We start from the raw sequence: 25,771 nt of genomic DNA, 5'->3' as shown, positions 1-25,771 counted from the left end.
ACCAAGGGGGCAATACAGAATAGGGGTTGAAGTTCTTCTATGCATTAAACAAGAGCCAGACAAGCCGCATATTTTCAAAGTTGCCTTATACATACAAGTCCACTTTGAAAATTCGTATAAACTCCTGTGCAACTGTTTTAAATTGATCCTCCCTAAGTACTTTGTATCCACTCATCTATTTCTCTTGTACAGTTATCCAACCAGACTTTTCTTCATTTCAAATTATCTGAATAGAGTTATTGTAAGCTATTCTAGTATTTTGATAGCATTTGGTCATTATCCAAAGGTTTGTCTTAAATCTAGAAATCCACAGTTCTTGGGCTACTTATCCCGCTTATCAATGTGACGGTGGCTTCGCAATCCTCACCAAACATTTTTTTGTAACAGCTTTGTGGGCATTTTTACATTTTTGAATCCTCGCCTATCTTTGGACCTTGCCATATATATATATATATATATATATATATATATATATATACTTGCTCAAAGGACGGTTCTTTTTGAGGAGCTGGAGTGTGCAGAACCTGAGGAAGGTGTATTCTGGAGGAGCTGGAGTGTGCAGAACCTGGAAGGTGTATTCTGGAGGAGGATTTCTTGGTAGGCCTCATGGCTCACCAATTGGAGAATTTGTGTATAGATTGGGATTGTTTGTGACCTTGACCTGTTCCCAACAGGAGGGCCAGTACACCCTTGCAGGAAGGACTGGGTTACCTGTTACCTTGCCCCGAGACCAGTTAACAGTGGGGACAAACTACTAGCTTGGAAGAAGTTTGGGTACCCAAGTGTTGAAGTAAGGGGGGGTTTCTACCCATTTTTACCTCTTATCATTTTGAGAGGGATAATTTTCCCACCTTTGAAGGGGAGAGCATATTGACCAATGATTCAGATCAGAGAAGAGTTAAGTGTAGGAGCACTATGAACAAAGAAACTGGAGCTCTAGGAGTTGTTATTCTGCTTTGATTATCAATGGTATGGATTCTGATCTTTAAGGTGACGTAAGGCTATTTTTGTGGAACACCACCATTGGACTGCTGGTTGTGTTTCTTTAAGTGATTCAACTCATTGAGACCTCCTTCCTATGTGAGTACCTTCTGAACTGAGATTGGAAGGATGTTTGGGAGTCAATGACAGTATTCTGAATTCCCACCAGGGCACCTGGGGACCCTTCAGGTTAAACCTCCTCCCTGCCAGTGAAACCCCAGCACCCAGGGCTGGAAGTCCAATGAGAGAGAGAAAGTTAAAAGGTCCAGGATGGTGAATTTAAGCCCTTGGACTTTGCTGTAGCCACTTCATTGGGACCTCTGAACCCAAGAAAGGATTGCATCAACATTTCCTGTATTAATTATATAGTCACAAAAGGCAGAATATAAATCTTAAATATATATGAATATATCCATTAATATCTATATCTTGTAACTATAAATGTGATATTTTTTCTTTCCTTTATGCCTCTATAGGGCCCCATTGAGATCCTTATGAAGGTGTAGTTTATAGAAGGACCATGCATTTAGAGAAGGAGTGAGGAACGTACCATCTATGTCAAAGCACCCCTATATAAGGCTGCTAAAGTGGTTTTCTGTGTCTAGAGAAGACAAAGACCCCTAGCTTAAAGATTAAGGGAAAGGAGTGGGGTTTGTTTTTCGGTTTCTTTTTTCCTGCAGAAATCCTAAGTCCAGTTCCGTGGGACATGGATTTGTGGAGATTTAAGAGACTTTCTGATTGATTTTGCCTTTTGAAGTGAGAGAAGATTCTTTATTTTGGATTTCCACTTGAAAGGAAGTTTTTCCATGTTTCCTTTCTGTTTTTTGTTTGGGAACTTGTTTATTTCCCATCTGATTTACTCAGCTCGAGAAAGTCACTACACACAAGGCAGCAATCTTGGCGAAGGTGAGGACTCAGGACACTCCTCCAGTATCCAGAGGAGAACAAGTGGCACTCACAAGGTGCTTCCTCGTAGCCTGTACCCATCCGCTGCACACCAGAGAGTCGAGGAGGTTCACAATTGGTACAGAAAAGAAAAGGATCCTACCAGAGCTACATCATTGCTCAGGTACCATTTACAGGGAGCTATAAATCAGAGGGAGCATCCATTCTGCAGATTCTTGATAGTTCCTAAATTCTAGTTAGAACAGCTGTTGGAAGCCCTACATTTCAGAAAGGAATAAGGGGGCCCTTGTAACAGAAAGGAGTTGTGGATTCAAGTATTTATACTTGGATTTTGAATTTATGAAAGGAAGTGTGCATTCTGTGTCCGATTCCCCCTATTTACAAGTGCTTCTGTAAGACTTTATGCTGGAACACTAGTTAAGTGGCCTGGGTCTTTATAAGCACTTGGGGATGGACATACTTAACACCTTGGGCCCTGGATGATATCCTCCCTCCCTCCCCCTGCCTCCCCCTTCTGGACGGGGCTTGAAGAGAGTGGATTGTGACCGTGTATGTGACTTAGCCCCAACATCTTTTGTGACTGACCCTGTGAATCTTAAAAGTATTCCCTAGGTTCAGAATTTTCAATCTATTTGTATGTTCTTATTTATTTTCTAATCTAAAGCGATACTTTCCGTATTTGCAAAGTTTCTTCTCTCTCCCACACTGGTTGCATGGAAGTGCTGCTCTCCATTCAAAAGGAAGTGGTGGGGCTTTGGAATAGGCAGATGGGAGCTGTGGTAAATGTGTCTGTTCTCTGAATACCATGTGACTGCATTAGGAGCTCTGCGGCAGTCAGATATTTCATGCCGGCTTGTGCATAAGCATGTGGATTTCTGCCACCTGCCATGTCCTCATTGGTGTGTTCTTGCATGTTTTTCCCAGGATCCATCTTGAGTTGGCAGTTTTGATACTTTTTCAGTTCCTAAGTTTAATAATTCTCCTCTTCCAATACCTTTCTGTGTCGGCCTGGATCAGTAGTGTAGACAAATATTTCATTGCACTGCTGTGGAATTAGTCTTTGGAGGGTATCCACTTTGCCCTAGGCTTTTATACCTAATTTCAAATGTTCTTATACCATGGGATACAGGATTTTTCCTTCATAGTTTATAGACCCCCTTACTTGGGGATTGACCGGTTGAACTCTGACTGAAATTGGTGTACCAAGTATGGATTATTTTCAGTTTTCAGCTTTTGCTGGTCTGCAGCCAGTGGTCTTCCTTTGTTATATTACAGACCTGTAAATGTCTCTCTGACTCTGTACTCCTGAGAATACCTCTGACAAATCAGGTAGCCATAAACCAAAATAAACAGCTTGCATCTCTTAGCATGCTCAAAACCATCTGTTGTTCAGGTTTCAGTTTAGAACTTTAAATAGAACTTTAGGTGTTTAATCCTTTAAACACTCAGTCCTTTGAGAATTAGGCAACAGTGGAGATCAAAAACACCATGACTAAAACAAGAGAAAAAAAATGCCATGCAGCATGTAGCCGTCTTTGGTCATCCTGCATTTACAAATGACTTCAAACCAGTTCAGATTTCTTGCAGGTTGGCACAACATAAGAACCATCCAAAGATGATACAGTTTGTGACTTTTCAGATTTACATAGGGTCCTTCTTTTGATGTCATATATGATGGCTTCAGAAAGCACTTATGAGATCTTCACTGTGAACTGTGGCATCTATTCATTATTCCTGAATTGGTCCATTAAAAGTGATATCACAGCCTACAAGGAACCTAGCCCTCTCCAGGACCAATCTTCCACCTCTGTACTATTTAAAACTAGTTTTAGATGCATTTTTTATATCTGTACTAGCCATTGTGGTTAACTCCAACCTCTCAATTATAGGCACCAAGGTGATAGGTAAACTGCTTCTTCAGTTACTCTCCCCATCCCAGATGAGGAGGACCGAGAAGCTTCACTGTCTACAATGTCATTTTCTTTGTTCTTCTGATTGGGCAAATTGATAAAGAGGCATGATCACAACCAATATCCAGTTTGTATTTATATCCTACTTTTCAGGCACTTCAAAGCAAGTTGATTTCAGGTTCTGGAGATATTTTCCTTACCCCAGAGAACTCACAATCTAAGGGGGTTATTTTCCAACCCGCGAAAGGCTATTATTGTGCGTGTTAGGGCCTTATCGCGGCAGTAGCATTCAGATTAGGTAGAGGGCAGGAGTCGGGGAAGAGTTATGGAGGGGATTAGGGAAATAGGTCGGCGGACCGCTGCCGGCAATAATGTTTAGAACATTATCACCCGCAGTAGCACAGGAAATAGCACCACCTTTTATGCTGGCGCTATGCCCGCGATAGTGTGCAGCATGGCTGCACTGCGGCAGGCGAAACCGCACTACCGTGGTGCAGCCAGCTGCAGGCTAGCACCCGATCGCCCCCGTCTCCCCCCTCCCCCACACCCCTTTACCGCCGCATTCGGAATGATGAATCCTGGCCTAAGTTTGCACCTAAGACAAGGGAGGATGACTTGCCCAAGGTCTAAGGAGTGGCAGTAGATTTGAACCCTGGCTTCCCTGGTTCATAGCCCACTGCTAGGCTACTCCTACAATCCTGAGAAAGCTGACAATTTAAAAATGAAGAATTCACAAATTTGTGATTATAAAAAGTCGTGATTTAAAACCAATATTCCATCCTCTCATTCAAGAACTTCTTTTAAAATATCCAAGCTGCCTTTTTCTCTAAATCTTTAAAGTGCAATACATGATGTTCTTGGCATGGGCTAGTTATTGTGGTATCCATCCCAGACATTGCTGCATGTATTTGTATAAAAAAGTATGCATGCAATTCATGTTGGGATTCTTACAAATGGCATCATATAAATTAAGGTTAGGAGGATATATTTTAACAAATGAATAACCAGAAGATCTAGAGAGTTATGGTAACCTAAAACATTATTTTAAAGTTTGAATTTTATTAGATTTTATTTTTTCCTTATAGTCAGTGATGGAAAAATCAAGAACATATTCAACCATTTGAAGAGTTCTCCCAACTATCCTCCTCCAGAGCTTCCAACTAATAGAAGAGCTCTCCAAGCTCTCCTCCTCCATAGGTTCCAACCAATAGAAGAGATCTCCCAGCTATCCTCCTCCATAGCTTCTAACCAGTAGAAGCGCTCTCCCAGCTATCCTCCTACAAAGCTTCCAACCAATAGAAGAGTCTACCAGCTATCCTTCTCCATAGCTACCAACTAATAGAGGAGCTCTCCCAGCTATCCTCCTCCATAAATTCTAACCAGTAGAAGAGCTCTCCCACTATCCTCCTCTATAGCTTCCAATGAATAGAACTCTCCCAGCTATTCTCCTCCATAACTACCAACTAATAGAGGAGCTCTCCCAACTCTCCTCCTACATAACTTCTAACCAGTAAAAGAGTTCTCCCAGCTATCCTCCTCCATAGCTTCTAACCAATAGAAGAGCTTTCCCAGCTACCCTCCTCCATAGCTTTCAACCAATAGAAGAGCTCTCTAGCTATCCTCCTCCATAGCTTCCAACCATTAGAGCTCTCCCAGATATCCCCCTCCATAACGTCTAACCAATAGAATAACTCTCCCAGATATCCTTCTCCATAGCTTCCAACCAATAGAAGAGCTCTCCCAGCTACCCTGCTCTATAGCTTCTAATCAATAGAAGAGCTTTCTCAGCTATCCTCCTCCATAGCTCATGAGCAAGTTTACTGTTTACTGTAAACGCAATCATCAAACTAAACCTCTACCACAACATTACAACCGTCAACAAAGGCTAATTCCAATTATGATTTCACCTATCACTCAATTCCTGGGCCTTTCTCTTCTATCCCTAACACTTTTCAACGCACAATCGCTTTCGAAAAAAACTCACATCTTAAATGATTACCTTACAGAAGTAAACCCAGATATCTGTGCAATCACAGAAACATGGCTTAAACCCACAGATATAGCTCTTTTAAACCAACTACCTACTCAACTTTACAATTTTTTCTCCATCCCTAGACTCAAAAGAAAGGGAGGAGGTCTGTTCCTAGCATCCAAGAAAGAGCTAGGTTTCACTTTACAATATTCAAACATCACATCGAACATAGAGTTTGCAGTTTTTAAATCCGAGCATCTACAAATTGGCCTAATCTACGCTCCTCCTGGAACTATAGACTCTGACCCCTCTCCGGTCATTGAACTTACCGCCAAATATTTCAACCCAGATAAACCTGCCATTTTATTGGGAGATTTCAACATACATGTCGATGCTTCACCACAAACAGCAAACTGTTTTACCCTACTTTCATCACTCAGCTATATGGGTTTCACACAAATAATAAAAAGCCCAACCCATAAAGCAGGCCACACGTTGGACCTTATTTTCATTAATCAGTGTATCTTGCCCCCTGATTCACCCTCTTGTTCTCCTGTCCCTTGGACGGACCATCAAATTATCAACACGACACTCAAGCTCTCAGGACATCTTCCCACTTCATTCCCAAAAACCACTATCCAATTTAGGAAACCCTGTTCCACAGACCTTCTTAGCAACCATCTCTCTAATGAATTATCTCAACTTGATCTCTCCAACGCTTCTACAGCCATATCTTCATGGTGCAACATCACCAATAAAATTGCAGATCTAACCTGTCCTTCAATCACCAAAGTAGTACAACCTTCGCCTGACAACAGAAAACCCTGGTTCACCACTGAATTGAAGCTGCTTAAACAAAAACTAAGAAATAAAGAACACACATGGAGAAAAAACCCATCCCCCACAACATTAGCTGTATACAAAACCACTCTCAATGCCTACAGGATCAACATTCTTAAAACTAAGAGAGACTTTTTCTCTAAAAAAATACATCATTTCATCTTTGATTCGAAAGCACTCTTCTCCTACGTTTCTGCCCTCACTAAACCAACCCCTCCTACCATCCCAGATGATCAAGCTCTCAACAAAGCCTCCGAACTAGCTGAATACTTCAAGGAAAAAAAATTGATAAATTGACTGTTTCTTTCTCTTCAGCTAGTTCTTCTCCATCTCCACCTAATACTCCACCAAAACTAAATACGACTCTAGAAACTTTTGAATCCACATCAGCTCTTGAGATCGAAAATATTCTCAAGAAAATGAAACCATCCTCTCATCCCTTAGACACAATTCCAAACAACCTCCTCATTGCTATAAGGAATACCATTTCAAAGCCAATTGCCGATATCATTAATTGCTCTCTTTCCCAAGGTCTAGTTCCTGACCAACTTAAACTAGCAATTCTTAAACCTCTTCTTAAAAAACCAAATCTTCCGGCCACAGATCCAGCTAACTTCCGCCCAATAGCCAATTTGCCAATGATCGCCAAAATTATGGAAAAGATAGTCAATAGACAACTATCAGAGTACCTGGAAGAAAACTACATTCTTGCACCTTCCCAGTACGGTTTTCGTAAATCGTTAAGCACTGAATCCCTACTTATCTCTCTCACCGACAATATTCTAACTAATATGGATAAAAAACAACCTCACCTCCTTATTCTTTTAGATCTCTCTGCGGCTTTTGACACTGTCAACCATTCATCTTTATTACAAGGTCTGATAGACATAGGCATTAAGGGAACAGTACTCAGCTGGTTCAAGTCCTTCCTGGTTAATAGACAATTCAAGGTAAAGATAAACAACAAAGAATCACACCCGGTCCCAGCAAATCAAGGAGTCCCTCAAGGTTCCTCCCTCTCTCCAACCCTTTTCAACATTTACCTTCTCCCTCTCTGTCGTCTTCTTAATAATCTAAACCTAACACACTACATTTACGCGGATGACATCCAAATACTCATCCCAATCTCAGAATCCCTACACAAAACCTTGATTCACTGGAATAATTGCTTGCAACTAATCAATCATCTTCTATCCAGTCTCAGCCTTATTCTCAACAACAACAAAACCGAGATCTTAATTATCAATCATGACGTTAATAACAATCTAATATACCCAGCTGTCCCACTCATTTCTACCACTCCTATAATTAATCACTCACCATATGTACGTGATCTAGGCGTCATGATAGATAATCAGCTTAACTTCAAAAAATTTATAAGCACCACCACTAAAGACTGCTTCTATAAACTTCTTGTCCTGAGAAAATTGAAACCACTTCTCCACTTCAATGATTTTCGGATGGTTCTACAAGCCATTATTCTAACAAAAATCGATTATTGCAACTCGCTCCTTTTTGGTCTCCCTACCTCATCCATCAAACCCCTCCAGATGATTCAAAACTCTGCAGCTAGAATCCTTACCAATACAAATAAAAGAGACCATATAACCCCCATACTAAAACTCCTCCACTGGCTGCCTATTAAGCAAAGGATTCTCTATAAAGTATACACAGCAATTCATAAATCTATTTACAACATATCCCCACTCCACTTAAGTACCCAACTTCGTTTTCACTCTTCATCTAGACCTATCAGAGGAGCTTATAAAGGCACACTCTATGTTCCTTCAACAATATCCTTACATCAGAAACGTACCATCTCTTTAGCAGGACCCGTCCAATGGAACATGCTCCCGCCAGACATCCGCCTTGAGATCTGCTTCGCTTCCTTCAAAAAGAAAATTAAAACCTGGCTCTTTAGCCAAGCTTTTCCAGAACTTTGATTATTTTTTACCTCCAGCTATCAAGATTTTCTCACCATCGCAATCCCTTCTGCAGATCACATTTATCTTAGACAATTACGCCTTATTTTATGATTTGGTTTCTCAAAGAGACTATACAATTTTCTCAATGTTATTTTTCGAACCTGTTTTCCATGTTTTCCAAGTTCTATAACCTTGTTATATGTACCACCTCTTGGCATAATTTTTATGTTTCAATGTAAACCGATGTGATCTGTATTTTAATACAGGAACACCGGTATATAAAAATCTAAAAATAAATAAATAAATAAATAAACCGAGGTGATCTGTATCTCATACAGGAACCCCGGTATATAAAACCCAATAAATAAATAAAATAAATAAATAGCTTCCAACAATAAAGGAGCTCTCTCAGCTATCCTCCTCCATAACTGCTAACAGTAGAAGGGCTCTCCCAGCTATTCTTCGCCATAGCTTCTAACCAGTAGCTCCCCCACTATCCTCCTCTATAGCTTCCAATGAATAAAACTCTCCCAGTTGTTCTCCTCCATAGCTTCCAAGAAGAGCTTTCCTAGCTATCCTCCTCCATGACTTCTAGACAGCAGAAAAGCTCTCCCAGCTATCCTCCATAGCTTTCAACCAGTAGAAGAGCTCTCCCACTATCCTCCTCCATAGCTTCCAAGCAATAGAAGAGCTCTCCCAAATATCCTCATCCATAACTCCTAACAGTAGAAGAGCTCTCCTAGCTATCCTTCGCCATAGCTTCTAACCAATAGAAGAGCTCTCCCAACTATCCTCATCCATAACTTCCAACCAGAAGAAGAGCTGTCTTCCATAGCTAACGAATAGAATAGCTCTTTCAAATTTCCTTATCCTTAACATCTAGAATAATCCCAGCTACCTCTTTTAAAACCAGTGATTGACTTCATGCTCCCCTATACATCCATTGTTAACTCCAGACATCGAAGGTTGGAATGATTTGCCATCAATATAACAGGAAAAAATCAAGGAAGTGCAAACTTTGTAATTCACTTCAGGCATTTTCTAAACAAAAAAGACTATAAATGTACATAAATAAGAACTAGGCCAGACTGGGTCAAACAAAAAATGCATCAAGCCCAGAATCCTGTCTCTAACAGTGGCCAATCCAGGTCACAAGTACCTGGCAGGATCCCAAAGAATAGATCCAGTCCTCCTTATTCATAACCAAGTCTACCTGGTCAATAATAGTTTATGGACTTTTTCTTCAAGAACTTGTCTAAACCCTTTTAAAAAACAGCTATGCTAACTGTTTTCACCACAACTTCTGGCAACAAATTTGACAATTTTAATTTTGTGCTGAATGAAAAAATACTTTCTCCGATTTGTTTTAAATGTGCTATCCATTACCTTCATAGAGTATCTCCTAGTCCTACTACTGTTAGAAACAATACATAACTCTTCCCTATTTAACAGTTCCACTCCACTCAGGATTTTATAAACCTCTATCACATCTCCTCTCAGTCTCTCTTCTTCAGGCTGAAGATCCCTAACCTGTTTTCCTTTCTTCATAGGGGAACTATTCCATCCCCTTTATCATTTTGGTCACCCTTCTTTGTGCACCTTTTCTAGTTCTGGTAAGTGTTTCTTGAGATGGGGCGGTCAGAACTGCACCCAATACTCAAGATGTGGTCACATCATTCCCTTCCTAATATAATTCCTAACATTCTGTTTGCTTTTTTGTACCACCACAATGCACTGGGTCAAAGATTTCAAAGTATTGTCTACCATGACCCCAAGATCGTTTTCCTGGCTGGTGATGCTTCATACACATTGTAACCCAGCATCATGTAACTATAGTTTGGATAATTCTTCCTTAAATGCATTACTTTGCACTTGCCCATATTAAATATTATTACGGTAAATAAAGACATAAATACGTGTTTATGTTGACTTTATTGAAATTATAGTAACTCACCCTTATCAAACTAAGGTCATTTTGAATAGGTCCAGACTCCACCTTCTCTCTCCCTCACTTCCTCCCCCCCAGGATTGCATGTGATTGGAGAATTTTCACTGAAGCTATCATACCTCTCTACAGAGAGATGGACAGATGGATGAATTGAACCAGCCCCTGTGCATTTTTTCATGAGCTGGAAAGCCCTGAACTAATATTATTCCATGCACACTATTGCGGAAGTGTTGAGAGACAGCCCCCCAGTCCTTGTGTTTAGCAATGTATTTCACACACAACACAGAAAGAAAGAAAAACAGATTCAAAATTAAGTTCAAAGGGCACCCGATTGTTAATGAAATCCTTATCAGACAAGGATAACGATCACATTGAGACATGGTAACTTTTTTGCTTACATTTTATGTATTAGCATCACTGAGCAGCAGTAGGAACGTCTGTCCAGTTGCTTTGATTTAGCTGAATCAGTTTGATGGATTTATAATAATAATTAAAGCACGTTAAAATCTGCAGTTCTAAGTTGAAAGTCAAACCCTTAAACCCTAGGAGGGATTTAATGGCTTTTAAGTCTCCCCCCCCAAATCCCCCAGTCCTTCTGTATGTTAACTTCAATCACTTTTCTTTCATATACTGTACTCTATCTGTTTACCAATGTATGTCTGCTTTTCTCCTTAATCTCTCCTTCTCAGATCACTGTCAGTGTAGCAGAGGGCCGTGTGCACACCCCTTCACCACCTCCTTCTAAACTTCGCTTCAAAAGCTATGCCTACACCCAAGCTGCTTATGTCACGTCCCCCGACCAAAAAAGGGGCCAGTTCCCTCCACAGGTCTGTCAACATTACCGTTTGTTGTGAAATCAATTTTAATGTGCTCGTGTTTGCTGTGAAAGTGTGATGTATCTAATGTCTACAGCTATCTGGTTTAAAATTGTAAACAAAGAATCTTTGGGCTTAATTTCATTAGGGTCTCACAAGTTGCATAATATAATGATTATGTTGTGTATTTCTGTGAGGGCAACAATGTTATATTTACTGATTAACCGCTGCAAAATTGAAGTAATAGTACTATATTAATTGGGGTGTTATCCACATTTTATTTTTGGTAGTTTCTTGGTGTAATTGAGATTTGTTAAAAGAAAACGATCAAAGTAGTCGTGCGGTTAAGATGAATCAGGATAAGGGAGCAGGGCACAACATGGATGTTGGGTGGCATCTTGGAGGGCAAGGAAGGGGAGGATGGGAAAGAGGGAAGATAGAGGTGGGTGAATGGGCAGAGCTAGGACAGGCCATGGGTGTTGAAAGGCCCTACCATGTGGTAGTACACCCCTTTTTCACTGGTAGAACATTACAAGAGCATCATTGTTTCATACTGGGTTTCACTATTCTACGCAGACGTGACCTCATCCCACAGCAGTCCAGAGTCTGTAACTCAAAATCCTTGCAGCACAAATCATTGGCAATATAGAAGATCATTTAAGACATTGTAATGTGGAGGATAGGGAAGGGTCCTTTTGATGCCCTCCTTTTAGAGACATGATCATATTCCCACTTGCTGGGTTCCTTCTTAGGGATCACCCCAAGTTTAGGCTGATTTCACAATCTCTCATACCCCGATGGCTTTTCAGTAAATGATTCAATTGAACCATTCTTGTGCATTCAGGTACTGTAGGTATGTTGCAATTGCCCTGAGTATTTTTAAACTTCAATTATTCCATGGGGTGAATTGTCAAAGTTTGGTCTGCATTTGGGTAGAATTTGAAAAGTTTAATGGTATGTAGCTGTTGAATGATTCCAAAAAGCAACCAGTTAGCCCACAAAGCATCATCTACTAATGTAAATACAGATCAGAGTGAACTCAGATTGAATTACGTCTTCCTTCCACACTCTCAAGGATGGTTGAGTCAGGTCACCTGCAAGAGGGTGATGGAAAACATTGTGAAGCCTGTGTCTCAGCAAACTCTTCCAGATATATTACAAAGCTTGTGAGCAAGAAATGCGGTAGATTCCGTGGACATTCTTCATTGTGGGGCTGTGCGTTATTATTATTATTTCAGAAATATTAGGGCACGTCAATAGGAGGAGACACATTAAATACATGTATCCCCTGTCCATCCTCTCAAGAATCACAGGGGCTCCGGTGGGAGTACTGGGGCCATATTGTGACCCCTGCTTCCAGGCTCTTTCCTGACAGGAGGTGATGGAGTAACAGCCCTCCAAGGCCCTTATACTTTTAAGGAAGCTTCTCATACCTTCCAGTAACGATAACACGCTGCTACATAGTGTTGCTGGTGGTGTTCAAAGTAAATCCTTGATTGTAATAACTGATGTAGATGAAGAAATTCAGCACAGGGTGCACCTAATTCTGATGTAGTCCATATAGAAAGGTGAATGGCAGTACACAGTCCAAAAGCTTTCCCTCACTGCAAATCTTCACACACCTGGGGATTTCTTCTTCCATTACCCACTAAATAACTCTGAGGTAGTCTTAGGAGAATGGGACCTCCCAGGGTTTTCCCTTATTTTTGGTGCCTGCATTCTTGTGTGCAGATTTCCTTAGTCCCGTAACTGAACTGCAACCCTTTCCAGAGCAGATTGAACTGCTGCTGAGATTTTCCCAAGCAGGAATCTCTGAAGATGGTTTCCCAGTCTGACTCCAACTGGAATTGCAGCCAGCAACCCATAAGGCAAATCTTCAGTCAAATAAAAACAGTATGAGACTGACTAACCTTTCACTACTCTTCACCTCTCTCGGTTCTCTCAATCTCAGGACCCTCCTTGAACTCTAAGTCGCCCTGGCTCCGGGAAGGCCTGAGGGCTCTGATCTTCAGTCTGAGTCATCTTCCCCAGGATGAAAGATTGAGTGAAAACATCACAAGCTTTCTTCTTTACTTTTCTTTCTTTATTTATTTAAAATTACTTCTGTCCCGCACCCTCCAAGGGTCGGGTTATGTGGCAAACATACACAGTTTAAAAGAACAAAAAATTGTAAAGACATGACATAAAAACAAAAAAAAAACATCAAAAGCCATTGCACCCAGTTCAAACTCAGTTATGGGGCTGCACTGCTCAGAGGGGACCATTATGTATGATAAGCCTGAGTCAATAAGTAGGATTTTAGTGATTTGTTGAATTCTTTGGCGTTGGTAATGGAGCTTTTCTTTATTGGAGAACAATTCCAGATGGTTGGGCTTTGCAGCTAAAATGTCAAGAAGGAATTGATTTGCTGATCTGAGGTTTCTGGTGGGTGCATAGAAATAAAGGATAGAACTCATCCGTGGACTGGAGGCATTGTGCAATGGGTTGTGAACTAGCACCAAAATTTCATAAGCAATGCACCATCTGACTGGCAGCCTATGCAGGGCTTCAAGTACTGGTGTAATATGTTCATGAAGATGAGTATTCATGAGTAGTCTAACAGCTGGATTCTGTATTAATTATAGTGCTCTTAACAAGGCTTCTGGGAGGCCAACATATAGAGATTTGCAGTAATCAATGCCAGTTAGGATTAGACATCTCCTGCTTGGGGGGTATCAGGGGACACAACACACTTCTACTCTCTCTGATATCACACATCTAGCCCCTTACTATATGCAAGTACATATAGAAGGGGCACTTGGCGACATCTTCACACACGCACAAAGCATATGATAAAGTGAATTATTTGTAGAATATAAGACGCTAACACATTTAATGAAACCCATGAACTTATGCTTGGCAATGTTCAGTTTATTGCCGGCTTTTATGAACGTCCTGCAAAAGTCGGTTTAGAAAAGGAAGGGAATACTTTGTGGGGCTCAGTATTCACTTCTGGTGGTAACGTGATATTTGCCTGGTGCTCTACCAGTTAAGCCCATAGGGGTCAATATTCAAAGGGTTCGGGAGTTAGCCAGATAAATCTCTGCTTAATCCTCCCCTCCTCCCTACCCCAAATTGTTGCCCAGACAAAATTTAGCCACGCAAAAAGAGACAGCACTGTTGCCATTGCTCGGGGCACGTCTCAACTTTGGCCAGCCAATGCTTATACTCAGCCCTGGCTAGCCAAAGGTACCTGAATTTCTCTGCCTTGATAACTTTGTCCGGTTAACTTTACACTGGATATTCAGCCTTAACTTGCTCAGGCTGATTATCCAGATAAAGCTAACCGGACAAAGTTACCCACTTAACCTTCCCCCCAAAACAACGGCCTTGCGGTGTAATAAAAATATGCTTTCAGCTCACAGAAGCGGTTGTACACCGACTGAAGCCGAACATGTTAGTGGGGATTTCATTCCCAGCCCTTCACCTTTAAAAATGCATGCGATAAAAACTTATTCCTTATATCAACACCTGTAAACTCCTGAGTAACTCTCCGTGCCTGTGCAATAGTAAAGAAGCTTTCTCAAAGTCATGCATGTGATGTCTCTCTTCACCTCAATGACTTTATTCAAGAAAGCCATTTTCTTCAACACTTTCAAGCATTTTAATGAAATTAATTATAAAGGAGACTGGAAGAAGATGCTAATTAGGAAAACTAAGAGGCCCCAGGGGGCCTTGCAATGGCTTTTAATTATGTTTTTCATGGAGGTAGCCAGGCCATTAAAATAACATAAATGGGAAGGAATAATTAGCGTCACACTGGCCTACTTTGATCCTTTAATCTGATACGTTGCATTTGAATAAGAATTAACGTTTAGCGCAGTGAGTTCAGAGATGACTGAACTGTAATTGTGATTTATCTTTTCTTCCCTGAACTTTCATAAATAGTTATTAGATGTGTTGTTTTATTCTGTGGCCTGTATTTAATAACTGTGTCTAATGACAAGGGAATTACTCTCCCTGGACGATTCTGGATGCTTTCATAGGCAACTCTTCCACGAGTGCTGGCACAGAGCTACCAGGCTCATATTGAACTGAGATGCACTAGCCCAGTGCCACAGCCTCTCTATCTGAAATCCAAAACATGGAGTAGTATTAATGGGTTATTATTAATTATTACAATTAAAACATTTTTAGTGAGCAGGTCTTTAAGGATTGTGCCTTTAGAGGCTTTTTTTTTTTTTTTTTGGGACATTTTATTACCATGCTGGATATTAGATGAGGAAAAGTGATTATTAAGTTGAAGATTTTGGTTAGCAAAGTGCATAGCACATGGTGGCCACATAATAGCAAACAAAGGAAATTCACTTAACAGAAAATACACAAAATCTGTGAACACTCATCGACCTCGGCTAGGCTGCAATCCATTCAGAAGCATTCAGTGCTAAAGTCAAGATGACAGCTTGACCTGTGCACCGTGCTCTTCGTCTGTTTGCTTTTCCTCTTTGGTTTCCTGGTAACGTATTGCAATGCCTGCAACAAGGAAGAGGAGAATTAGAACCTGTCCCTCGACTCCCCCAACTTTGCCCGGACAGAAGACCATTCTTCAGTGCCCAAGCCCTAAAAATATAATAGAGACTCAAGCTCCGGCTGTCCCGGCGTGTGGAGAAGGACCCGCTGAGCCCGCAGGATGAGCTCAGGCCACTGGTAGCACAAGAAACCAAGACACCACATCCCTCATGGAGTCCTGACCAGGAAATCCAATCGTTGGAGGTTGAGGGAGCTACGCCTTTGGACCATCCCGTGCTCAGCTCTTCATTGATTAATGAAGAGCGTGCTATATCTTCCGCACCGGCTGCCCTGCTAAATAAAACTGAGAATGGAGGTGGTAATATATCTCCCCTGGATGTCCCTACAAACGGACTACCGATAGGCTTGAAGAAACCTTCAGTAGTTATCCTAGATTCTTTATGGGACTTGATGTCAGCTATGGGGAAAGCTTTTTCTGACTTCTCTTTGAAGATAAATGTGTTAACACAGCAAGTGGATACCATGATGAAAATAGTGACGTGAACAGACAGGAAATATCTGATACATTTAAAAATATAGAAGAAGAAATAAAGTGTCAAAAATGTTCAGTCTGCGATCATCCAAGACTATTCAGTGTTGAAAAGGAAAGTAGAATTCACTGCTCACAGGCAACTTGTATAAAGGGTCCCTAGAAAGATGAGTTTGTAGTTAAGATAGGGGGTGTCAGGCCCTGCAGGTCTTGAACTGCTGGTCTCTGGAACCTTTTATGAAGGGAATAATACATAGAAACATAGAAATGACGGCAGAAGAAGACCAAATGGTCCATCCAGTCTGCCCAGCAAGTTTTGCACTTTTTTTTTTCTCATACTTATGTTACTCTTGGCTCTTAGTAACCTTTTGGTTCTATTTCCCTTCCACCCCACCATTAATGAGAAAGCAGTGTTGGAACTGCATCTAAGTGAAATATTTAGCCCAATTAGTTAGGGGTAGCAACCGCCACAATAAGCAAGCCACACCCACGCCCACCTGCCCACCCAGACTAAATAATTCAGTCCTTATTGGTTGCTGTCTGTATATAGATCCACCTTTCTTCAATCCCCCTGCCGTTGAAGCAGAGAGTTATGCTGGATATGCATTGAAAGTGAAGTATCAGACTTTCACCCCTGCCATTGAAGCAGAGAGCTATGCTGGATATGCGTGAATAATCAGTCTTTCTCCCCTGCCTTGAAGCAGAGAGCTATGCTGGATATGCATTGAAAGTGAAGTATCAGGCTTATTTGGTTTGGGGTAGTAGCCGCCATAACAAGCAAGCTACTCCCTGCTTTTTTGTGAATGCAAATCCTTTTTTCCACATTTCCTCTTGCCGTTGAAGCTTAGAGCAATGTTGGAGTCACATTAACCATGTGTATGTTTATTGAATAAGGGTATTATCTCCAGGTAGTAGCCGTCAATCCCGCGAGCCACCCACTCTTCATTCACGTCCTCTAGACTTTATGGATCCACGGACGCATGAAAAAAAAAGTTAGAAAAACAAAAAGAAATAAAAAAATTGCAAGTAGACTAGATAATCTGTCCAATTTCAAAGTACAAGACAAGGTCTGGGTGGCATCTAAAGACTAGAAAAACTACAGTCAATTTAAATAAAAAATGCATGGGGCCCTTTCCTAAACATAACACAGGTTGATCTAATGACGCTTAAGCTCCAGCTGTTGGCATCCCTTTGAAATCCACCAGTCAGTCTTTTCCATGGCATTGCTGAAACCATTTCACACGAACCTGTTCCCAGGTCATCAGTCTCCACCTCTAGCACCAGTGTTGGCAGATGGACAATCAATGTTACTGTGTAATCTTGGATTCCAAGAGGAGCAGGGTCCAATTCTTTTATTTGGTGGGCTGGGAGGGGATTGTACCTGGGAACCAGCCCAAGATGTGCATTCTCTCAAGCTGGTAAAGTGCTCCCATGCAGAGAATCCTAAAATCCAGCTCCAAGGGCCCCAGGAGTTGTTCTTTTTAAGGGGACTACTAGCAAGCTCCACAGGGCTTGAACTAGATGACCCTGGAATAGGCAATGGAAGACTTATAAGTGAGCCACAAGGTTAAGCATTAATAAACTCACCCTTTCTATCTACTGCTGAAAGCTCCAGCCATCTTCCATCCCATTAGTCCAGCAAAGACCAGCAATGATTGGATGCTGTTTCAATTCTCTTCAGCCCTTGGTCCTGCTGATACAACACACTCCTGGAACTGTTTCCTGAGTTCTGTTCCTGCCTGCCTGGATTCTCTCCTTTTTCCTTTTCTTACTCCTGTGTTATCCCTACCTGCCTGGACCCTCTCCTTGTTCATGTGTATATTCCTGTCTTCTGGAACCTTGCTCCCGTGATTAGTTTCTTCCTTACTGCCTGATTACCTCTTGGACTGATTTTCTTGCTTAGACCACAGCTTGGACCTGGCTCCACTTTCTAGCTCAGGGCTTTCCAAAATGTGGGTCGGGACCCCAGATAGGGTTACAGAACCTTCAGCTGGGGTCACAAGTGCTTCAAACTGCAGTATCCTTCAGCGACCAACAGCAGCATTTGTAGTGGAAGTCAGGGTCGGGCCTATGAGCCAGCATGCACTCATAGACCTTGCAGTGGCACTGCCCTTGCATGAGTTTCTATGGTATCAAGAAGACCTGCATGAGAGGATTAACTGGAGTGTGGGAAGGGTGAGCGTGGAATGATTGTAGGAGGAGGACCACACACCTGCTAAGTTGTTTTGGCCATCCTCTGGGGTCATGTAAATTTTCAGATGTTAAAATTGGGTCAAATTGGCTAAAAGTTTGGGAAGTCCTGCTCTGGCTGTTTTAATTCCTCTCCCGACTGATCGGCAAGCCTTGACCTGGCAATCAGTTGGACCTGACAGTGCTATCTGATGTGGTTTTATTTCAACTTTTGACACCTGAGTTGCCAATGCTCAGGCTCATGATCAGAGAAATGGACTGATTTATGTTCCTGAGACATTTTGTGGGAAATTCAAAAGTTTTAAAAGTTTTCTGGAATTATAGTCAATGACAATGGGAAAAAATGTGTGTGAATTAGTAGAATTATAAAAAAAAAAAGTGGGATTTTGTAGAAAATACCATACGAATACTATCGGTTCTTTCTGTGCAAATATTCTCTGCAGAACAGGTGTAAATTTGCAAAAAAATACCTGAAGGGGGAAAACAGCTCAGTTTCACTCTTTCCATTTTAAAGTGGTGACTGCATTCATGCTGAGGCTCTCTTTCCATGTTCAGATTTTAAATATGCATGCATGCCGTATTTGCAGTTGATCTTTGGCTGAATGATTTAAACACAAAAGAGAAGGAGGAAGTGCAATTGCATTCGGGATATATGACGGGGGAGGGCTGGGATGTTAAGGTGTCCATATAGCACAATAGTGCATGGAAGAATGAATGGTCATGGTTTCTGCCGCAATCCAAACATCTCCCCACATTTATTTCTAAACTTCTGCTTTTCAGATCTGCCATGTGATTCATGCCTCACTCAGAGCAACATAGGCCTGAGGTTAGGAGGTCTCAAGAGCTCCTGCCCAAAATTGTTGGAGAATTCTTATGTTGGTTCATTAAAAAAGGTGTCATAGCCTGCACGGAATCTATATGGCAGGGAAAAAACCCCCAAAACAAATTTACTTCTGGGAAAGCACAAAAGAAATCCTTATGGTTTTGTTCAAATTAAATAGCTCTAATGAAATATAATTATATTTTAATCACCATCGAGTGCAGGAGTACACAGCAGCTGAAAACATTTTGTGGGTGACAAAAAGAAAGCGCTGCTCGTCAGAGGAGGGAAACATTATCTCCTAGATACTTCCATTTGCAAAGAAAAGGAATCTTCCCAGCCTCCCCATTACTCCATTTGCACTCATCTTGTGCCCACTGATTATATTAGCCAGGTCACAGTGATGAGCAAACAGTTCCTCAGGACACACGACAAGCAAGTGGTTCAGGCTTCTCCAGCACAATATGTGCTTGGCATGACTCAGGCCTTTGGAGAAGCCGACCAATAAAAGGACTCTTTAGACAGAAAAAAAGAGTTATTTGATTGAAGCTACTGATATCTTATGAATACCCAGGAAATGCCTGGCATTTGGAATGTGTTTCTTTCCATCAAGGTCACTTCATGATCGCAATAAGACACTCAGCTGTGTTAAAAAAACAAACAAACAAACAAAAAAAACCCAAAACAACTTGATATTGTATGTCCTACCTCAAACATGAACCCTCCTGTGGAATGGATGCCGGTATACCTTGCATCTTTGCTGTTCTGCTATGGACCTCACGTGCATAGCCCCTCCCTCTAAAAAAAGAAATTTATTTATTTATTTATTTATTAACTTTTATTTACCGACATTCGTGAAGCACATCATGCCGGTTTACAAAGAACTCAGATGAGATACAGCAAAACAATATAACAGTATAACAAAATAACTTTATAAACAATGTAATATAATATTACTAACCAAAAGAATAAATGCCTTCATATGAACATAAGAAGTGCCCTACTAAGTCAGAGCAAGGTCCATCAAGCCCAGCATCCTGTCTCTGACAGTGGCCAATCCAGGTTGTAAGTAGCCGGCAGATCGCCTTCATTTATCTACCTACCAGAAGTTCACGGTTTCACACGCTGATTTTCTATATTGTGATTTGTTCTGTTGAGAAAAGTTTTACTCTGCCTCTGCAAGGTATCTGAGGTCTTTAAATAAATATTCCAATCTTTTGTTGACATTTAAATGAAAAAAAAAAAAGATTAGGTTCATTCTCTGTTTAGAGTGTCCTACCAGTGATAAGAAATTGTGTTAGCCTGAAAGGCTTAAAGTAACTCTTTCAGACAATAACTTCACCAATCAGAAGGGCACTTCTTCTATTCTGTGGTAGGCCAGGAAAGAAGACACTCAAGACAGCACTGTGCAGTGCCTGAGGGTACAAAAAAAAGATGATTTTCAACCAGTGATGTTCATGAGTAAGCAATCTGAAATCACAGGCAAGCAATATACTGGCAACTGAATGGGTGCTTAAAAATGGTTGGAAACCTGAGGTAGATATTAAAAAAACCATTTAAATAAATGTTTCTAAAAGGTCATGTTAAATATAAACAGTAATTTTCTTAATAATGCAGTCAAAAAAATATTAATCTTCTACAAACAGAGAATTATTCAACTTACTCTTGTGATTTTGTTTATGTGGAAAATATGTTTTAATACGTTTTGTATTATTTATATGGGGGTTTTTTGTGAATGTTTTATTTTGTATATTACTTAGGCCGTCAGTGTAGGGCGATAAATACATTTTAATAAATGAAATGAAATGGAGGATAATTTTCAAAGGAATGTACCTGGGTAACTAAGCAGTTACCCTGATAACTTCCCCAGTTAAAATTACATGTAGACCAAAGTGGTGACTTCTTCCTTATCCTACCAGATCTTTCAGCTGTCTTCGACACTGTCAATCACCAATTCCTCGATGCTTAAGGGACATTGACATTGAAGGCACCTCCCTAATATGATTTGTCACCTGGGCCAATGAAATATCCAGGTCCAGAAATTTCATCTGTGGAGTGCCTTAGGGCTCAGTCCTCTCCCCAATGCTTTTCAATATTTATGTCTCCCCTATTTGTGACCTCATTCAGTTTTTCAGTATTGAATGTTTCCTATTTGCTGTTGTCATCCACTGTGCATCAACATGGGGCTGTCCAAACTACCTCCATTGCAAACCTCAATAATTGTGTTACAGTAGAAGCCCAATGGCTTAGTGACAACAAATTCAAACTAAGCCCCTCCATATCAAAACTCCTCTGGGTCAGCCAATAGGGTCATCCCCTGTGATCATGATCTTCCCTGTCAGGTACCCTGTTACACCTAAGGAGTCAGTTCAAAGCCTAGGGATTCAGCGCAGCCAAAATCTCACCATTAAATTTCACATTGCAAAGGTGATAACCACTTCCTTTATCTGTAGAAGATGTGCCAACTGCACAACTATTAAGATAAATACAATCTTGTGACTGTAATCCATGCAGTAATCACCAGCTGAATTGACTACTGCAGCTTCCTATATAATGACCTCACACAATACAGTAAGAAGTGCCTACAACTCCTTCAAAGGGCAGCTGTTGAATTTTGGTAGGAGCCAGATTAACTGACCATATAAAACCTATGGGGTAGATTTTCAAAGGGTTATGTGCGTAAGATACACGCATAACCCCCGAAAACCTACCCCTGCGCGCCGAGCCTATTTTGCATAGGCTCAGCAGCGCGCATATGTCCCGGAGCTTTCAAAAATGGGCGGGCAGGGGGTGAGGCCGGGGGTGTGGTGGTGGTCCGGGGCATTCCCGAGTCCTCCGGCACAGTGGCCGTGTCAGAGGTATGCGCGCCAGCAGCTGGCCGGAGCGTTCAATTTACACCTGCCTCAGGTAGGCGTAACTTTTGAAACAAAGATGGGGGGGGATTTAGTTAGGGCTGGGGGGTGGGTTAGATAGGGGAAGGGAGGGGAAGATGGGGGCAAAAAAAGGGAACGGGGAAAGCCATCGGGGCTCCCCTCGGGCTCGGCGCGCGCAAGGTGCACAGGTGTGCACCCCCTTGCGCGTGCCGACCCTGGATTTTATAACATGCGCACGCGGTAGCGTGCGCATGTTATAAAATCGGGTGTACGTTTGTGCGTGCCGGGTAGTGCACACAAATTTACCCCACACGCGTAATATTTAAAATCGGCCCCTATAATCTTAAGAACATAAGAACATGCCATACTGTGTCAGACCAAGGGTCCATCAAGCCCAGCATCCTGTTTCCAACAGTGGCCAATCCAGGCCATAAGAACCTGGCAAGTACCCAAAAACTAAGTCTATTCCAACTGTAATGGCTCCCAGTTGAAAACAGGATAACATTCAAAACTCTCTGCTTCACCAACAAGGGCTTAAGTAAACAAGAACCCAAGTTCCTCTCTCAACGTCTCTCCTCCTATATGCCTGCAAAAGATCTCTGGTCCTTTAAATGGCGCTGCTTTACATTCCTCCTCTGGCTTCGGCCAGATTATCCTGCACTAGACTTTGTGCTTTTAGCTGTTGTGCACCAAAACATTTGGAACAAAGTTCTCCTACCCCTTTGACATGAGTCTTGATACCTTGCTTTCAGGAAAAAAGCAAAGGCAAGGCTTTTCAGCCAGGCCCTCCCGGTAGAGATTCCTTCCCCCCAGTTCTAACCCCTTGTTATTCCAACTAGGACTTGAAGTTATATTGTTTCCCTATGCTTTCCAGCTTTAAATTTGAACACCACTGTAAAATTATCTCACTTGCATTTTCGGCTGTTTATAAATTGATTGTAATCCCTCTTGAGGCCATTCTTGGTAAAAGGTGGAATATCACATGTCTACAAATAAATAAATAAATAAAACCAATGTGTGTTAGGCTCCCAAAGGCTGCCCTAGCTGCAGATTTCTGGGAAACAGGGTGAATGCTACTGTGTTAATCACAGCAGTTCAATGTTTTGGTCAGTCCAAAAATGCTATTTTCTGTGCAAAAAAGATATTGCCACTTAATTGAAATTTCAGAGGAAGCTTAACTTTCCAACCTATCCACGGTACAGCATTTGTATGTGCAAGTGGATGTGCAGAGATTAATGCTAGTATTTTATACACTGTGTATCAGAAGCTGCATAGTTTATAAAATGCTGTATACTTCTGCTCTGCAAGTACTATAGAAATGTTTAGTAGTTGTAGTAAGTACATGTGAATATTTCTAAGGAAAGAAAGCATGTGCTTTCTCTTCCCATTTTATAAACATATACGCATAGGGGCGGATTTTAAGAGCCCTGCTCGCCTAAATCCGCCCAAATCCGGGCGGATTTAGGTGAGCAGGGCCCTGCGCACTGGTTAGCCTATTTTACATAGGCTCACCGGCGCGCGCAGACCCCGGGACTCGCGTAAGTCCCGGGGTTCTCCGAGGGGGGCGTGTCGGGGGCGGGCCCGGTCGTCGCCGCGTTTAGGGGGCGTGTCGGCAGCATTTTGGGGGCGGGTCCGGGGGCGTGGTTGCGGCCCGGGGCGGTCCGGGGGCGTGGCCGCGCCCTCCGTACCCGCCCCCAGGTTGCGTCCCGGCGCGCGGGGATTTACGTCTCCCTCCGGGAGGCGTAAATCCCCCGACAAAGGTAAGGGGGGGGTTTAGACAGGGCCGGGGGGGTGGGTTAGGTAGAGGAAGGGAGGGGAAGGTGAGGGGAGGGCGTTAGAGGATTCCCTCCAAGGCCGCTCCGATTTCGGAGCGGCCTTGGAGGGAACGGGGGTAGGCTGTGCGGCTCGGCGCGCGCCGGCTATACGTAATCGATAGCCTTGCGCGCGCCGATCCAGGATTTTAGCGGATACGCGCGACTACGCGCGTATCTACTAAAATCCCGCGTACTTTTGCTTGCGCCTGATGCGCCAGCAAAAGTACACGAACGCGCCGTGTTTGAAAATCTACCCCATATATTTTAAGCATGAAATAATCCTGGCACTGCACGAATAAACACCCAGAATAAAATGCAGAGGCAGGAGTAAAGTATGTGCGGGCATTCAGAATCACCAGTTTGCTCATACCTTCACCACTTCTCCCATTCCTTCTCCAGTTCACCTAGACCCTTCCTCTAGCACGTCACCCTGAACCTCCCAAACAAAAATTGCGGACAGCAGACAAGTCTGATTTCCCTTGTACAAGCCAGTTAGCAGGAGTGAAAGGTTACGAACATGTTTGGTAAAGTGTACGTGTACATCTTGTACAACAAAGCAACTTTCACACGCACTTTTGAACCCCCACCCTGCAACACCCCTAGCCTGCCTCTTTATTTTCCCTGAAAATACACGTTTACTCCCAACAAAATAGCATATGCATGCATAATACCATTTTTATGCACAAAACCCCTTGGAAAATTAACTCAAAGGACTACTTATTTCGCTGTTTCTTGATCACCAATTAGGTGATATGGCCAGCGTTCCATCTTATAGCTGTGTCAGGAATAAGAATGCCACTCTAGAACAACAAAATGTTTTACGTTCAAAACATTACAGCTTCTTACCTCTTATAAATAATAAACATCGTTAACAAACCTCTCCATATAAGGATCAAATAAAAAAAAAGGAGAGGGCAAACTCAGCCATGAATAAATTAGGTACTGGGGGTGCCATGGTGGCACCCATAGCTGTTCAGAAATTTGCAGAAAAAGCTTAGCTTCAAAAGCAAAAATATTCTTTTAAGAGCTGAAGAAGCCAATTGCATGACAAATGATGTAAGGACTTTAGGCGGTCTAAGCCTCAAATCTGATATATTTCTAATAATATTCAATGCTTCATGAGCGATGCCTTTATACAATAAACTGACTTCCAAGATTATTAGATGAAGCCTTTCAATTTTTCTCTGAATTCAGAAAACAGATTAATAAAATGTGTACTGTCTCTTATATAAGACATAGGTGGACAAAAAACGGTTTAAAAATAAACATAGATGTACATCGATAAAGGCTCCAGTATGAGTCATTTGCCAGGTGGATTAACAAACATTTTGTGTAATTTAGGGACTGTATATAAAGTGGTATCTTTGGATAAATTACATTCAAAATATTAATTTCTCGATTATTTAGCTATCCTTTGTTCAAAGCTACAAAAGGGTCTTGAGATGAATCACATTTTGTAAATGTTTAGTTGGATTTGTAATTAATCCTTCATAACATTTGACAATTGACGGTGTATTTCAGATACATAATGAATTCTATTTTGAATAACTATTGCACCACCTTTATCTGCTCTTTAAATAACTATAAATGCATCTTTAGATAGTTATATCAGAGCTTTCCTTTCCTTCTTGGGTTAGGTATATTGCCCTCAATTTCATTGGCTTCAAAATATTCAATTTCTTTTATACCATTTCTTTAAATGCAAACAATGTTGGATCTAATTCTCAAGGTGGAACCCA

General features: G+C 41.6%; 1 protein-coding gene and 1 long non-coding RNA gene across 2 annotated transcripts in view; one reads left to right on the top strand and one right to left on the bottom strand.

Moving 5' to 3' along the window:
• The window catches only part of DMD (dystrophin), a 3,148,630-nt gene that overhangs the window by 1,145,210 nt on the left and 1,977,649 nt on the right, over nt 1–25,771 (top strand). The window contains exon 9 of the mRNA XM_029603105.1: nt 11,172–11,309. Coding sequence (XP_029458965.1) covers nt 11,172–11,309 — 138 coding nt within the window. The remainder of the gene's footprint in view (nt 1–11,171; nt 11,310–25,771) is intronic.
• LOC115092322 lies at nt 14,443–20,141 on the bottom strand. Its single transcript, XR_003856992.1, has 3 exons — nt 20,054–20,141; nt 18,996–19,123; nt 14,443–15,809 (listed from the first exon to the last, which is right to left on the bottom strand). It is a non-coding gene; the product is annotated as an uncharacterized LOC115092322 (long non-coding RNA).

The sequence above is a fragment of the Rhinatrema bivittatum genome, chromosome 5 (assembly GCF_901001135.1).
Source record: "Rhinatrema bivittatum chromosome 5, aRhiBiv1.1, whole genome shotgun sequence".
Lineage (NCBI taxonomy): Eukaryota > Metazoa > Chordata > Amphibia > Gymnophiona > Rhinatrematidae > Rhinatrema > Rhinatrema bivittatum.
The sequence above is the reverse complement of the archived record's forward strand: the minus strand, read 5'-3'. Positions and strand labels throughout refer to the sequence as shown.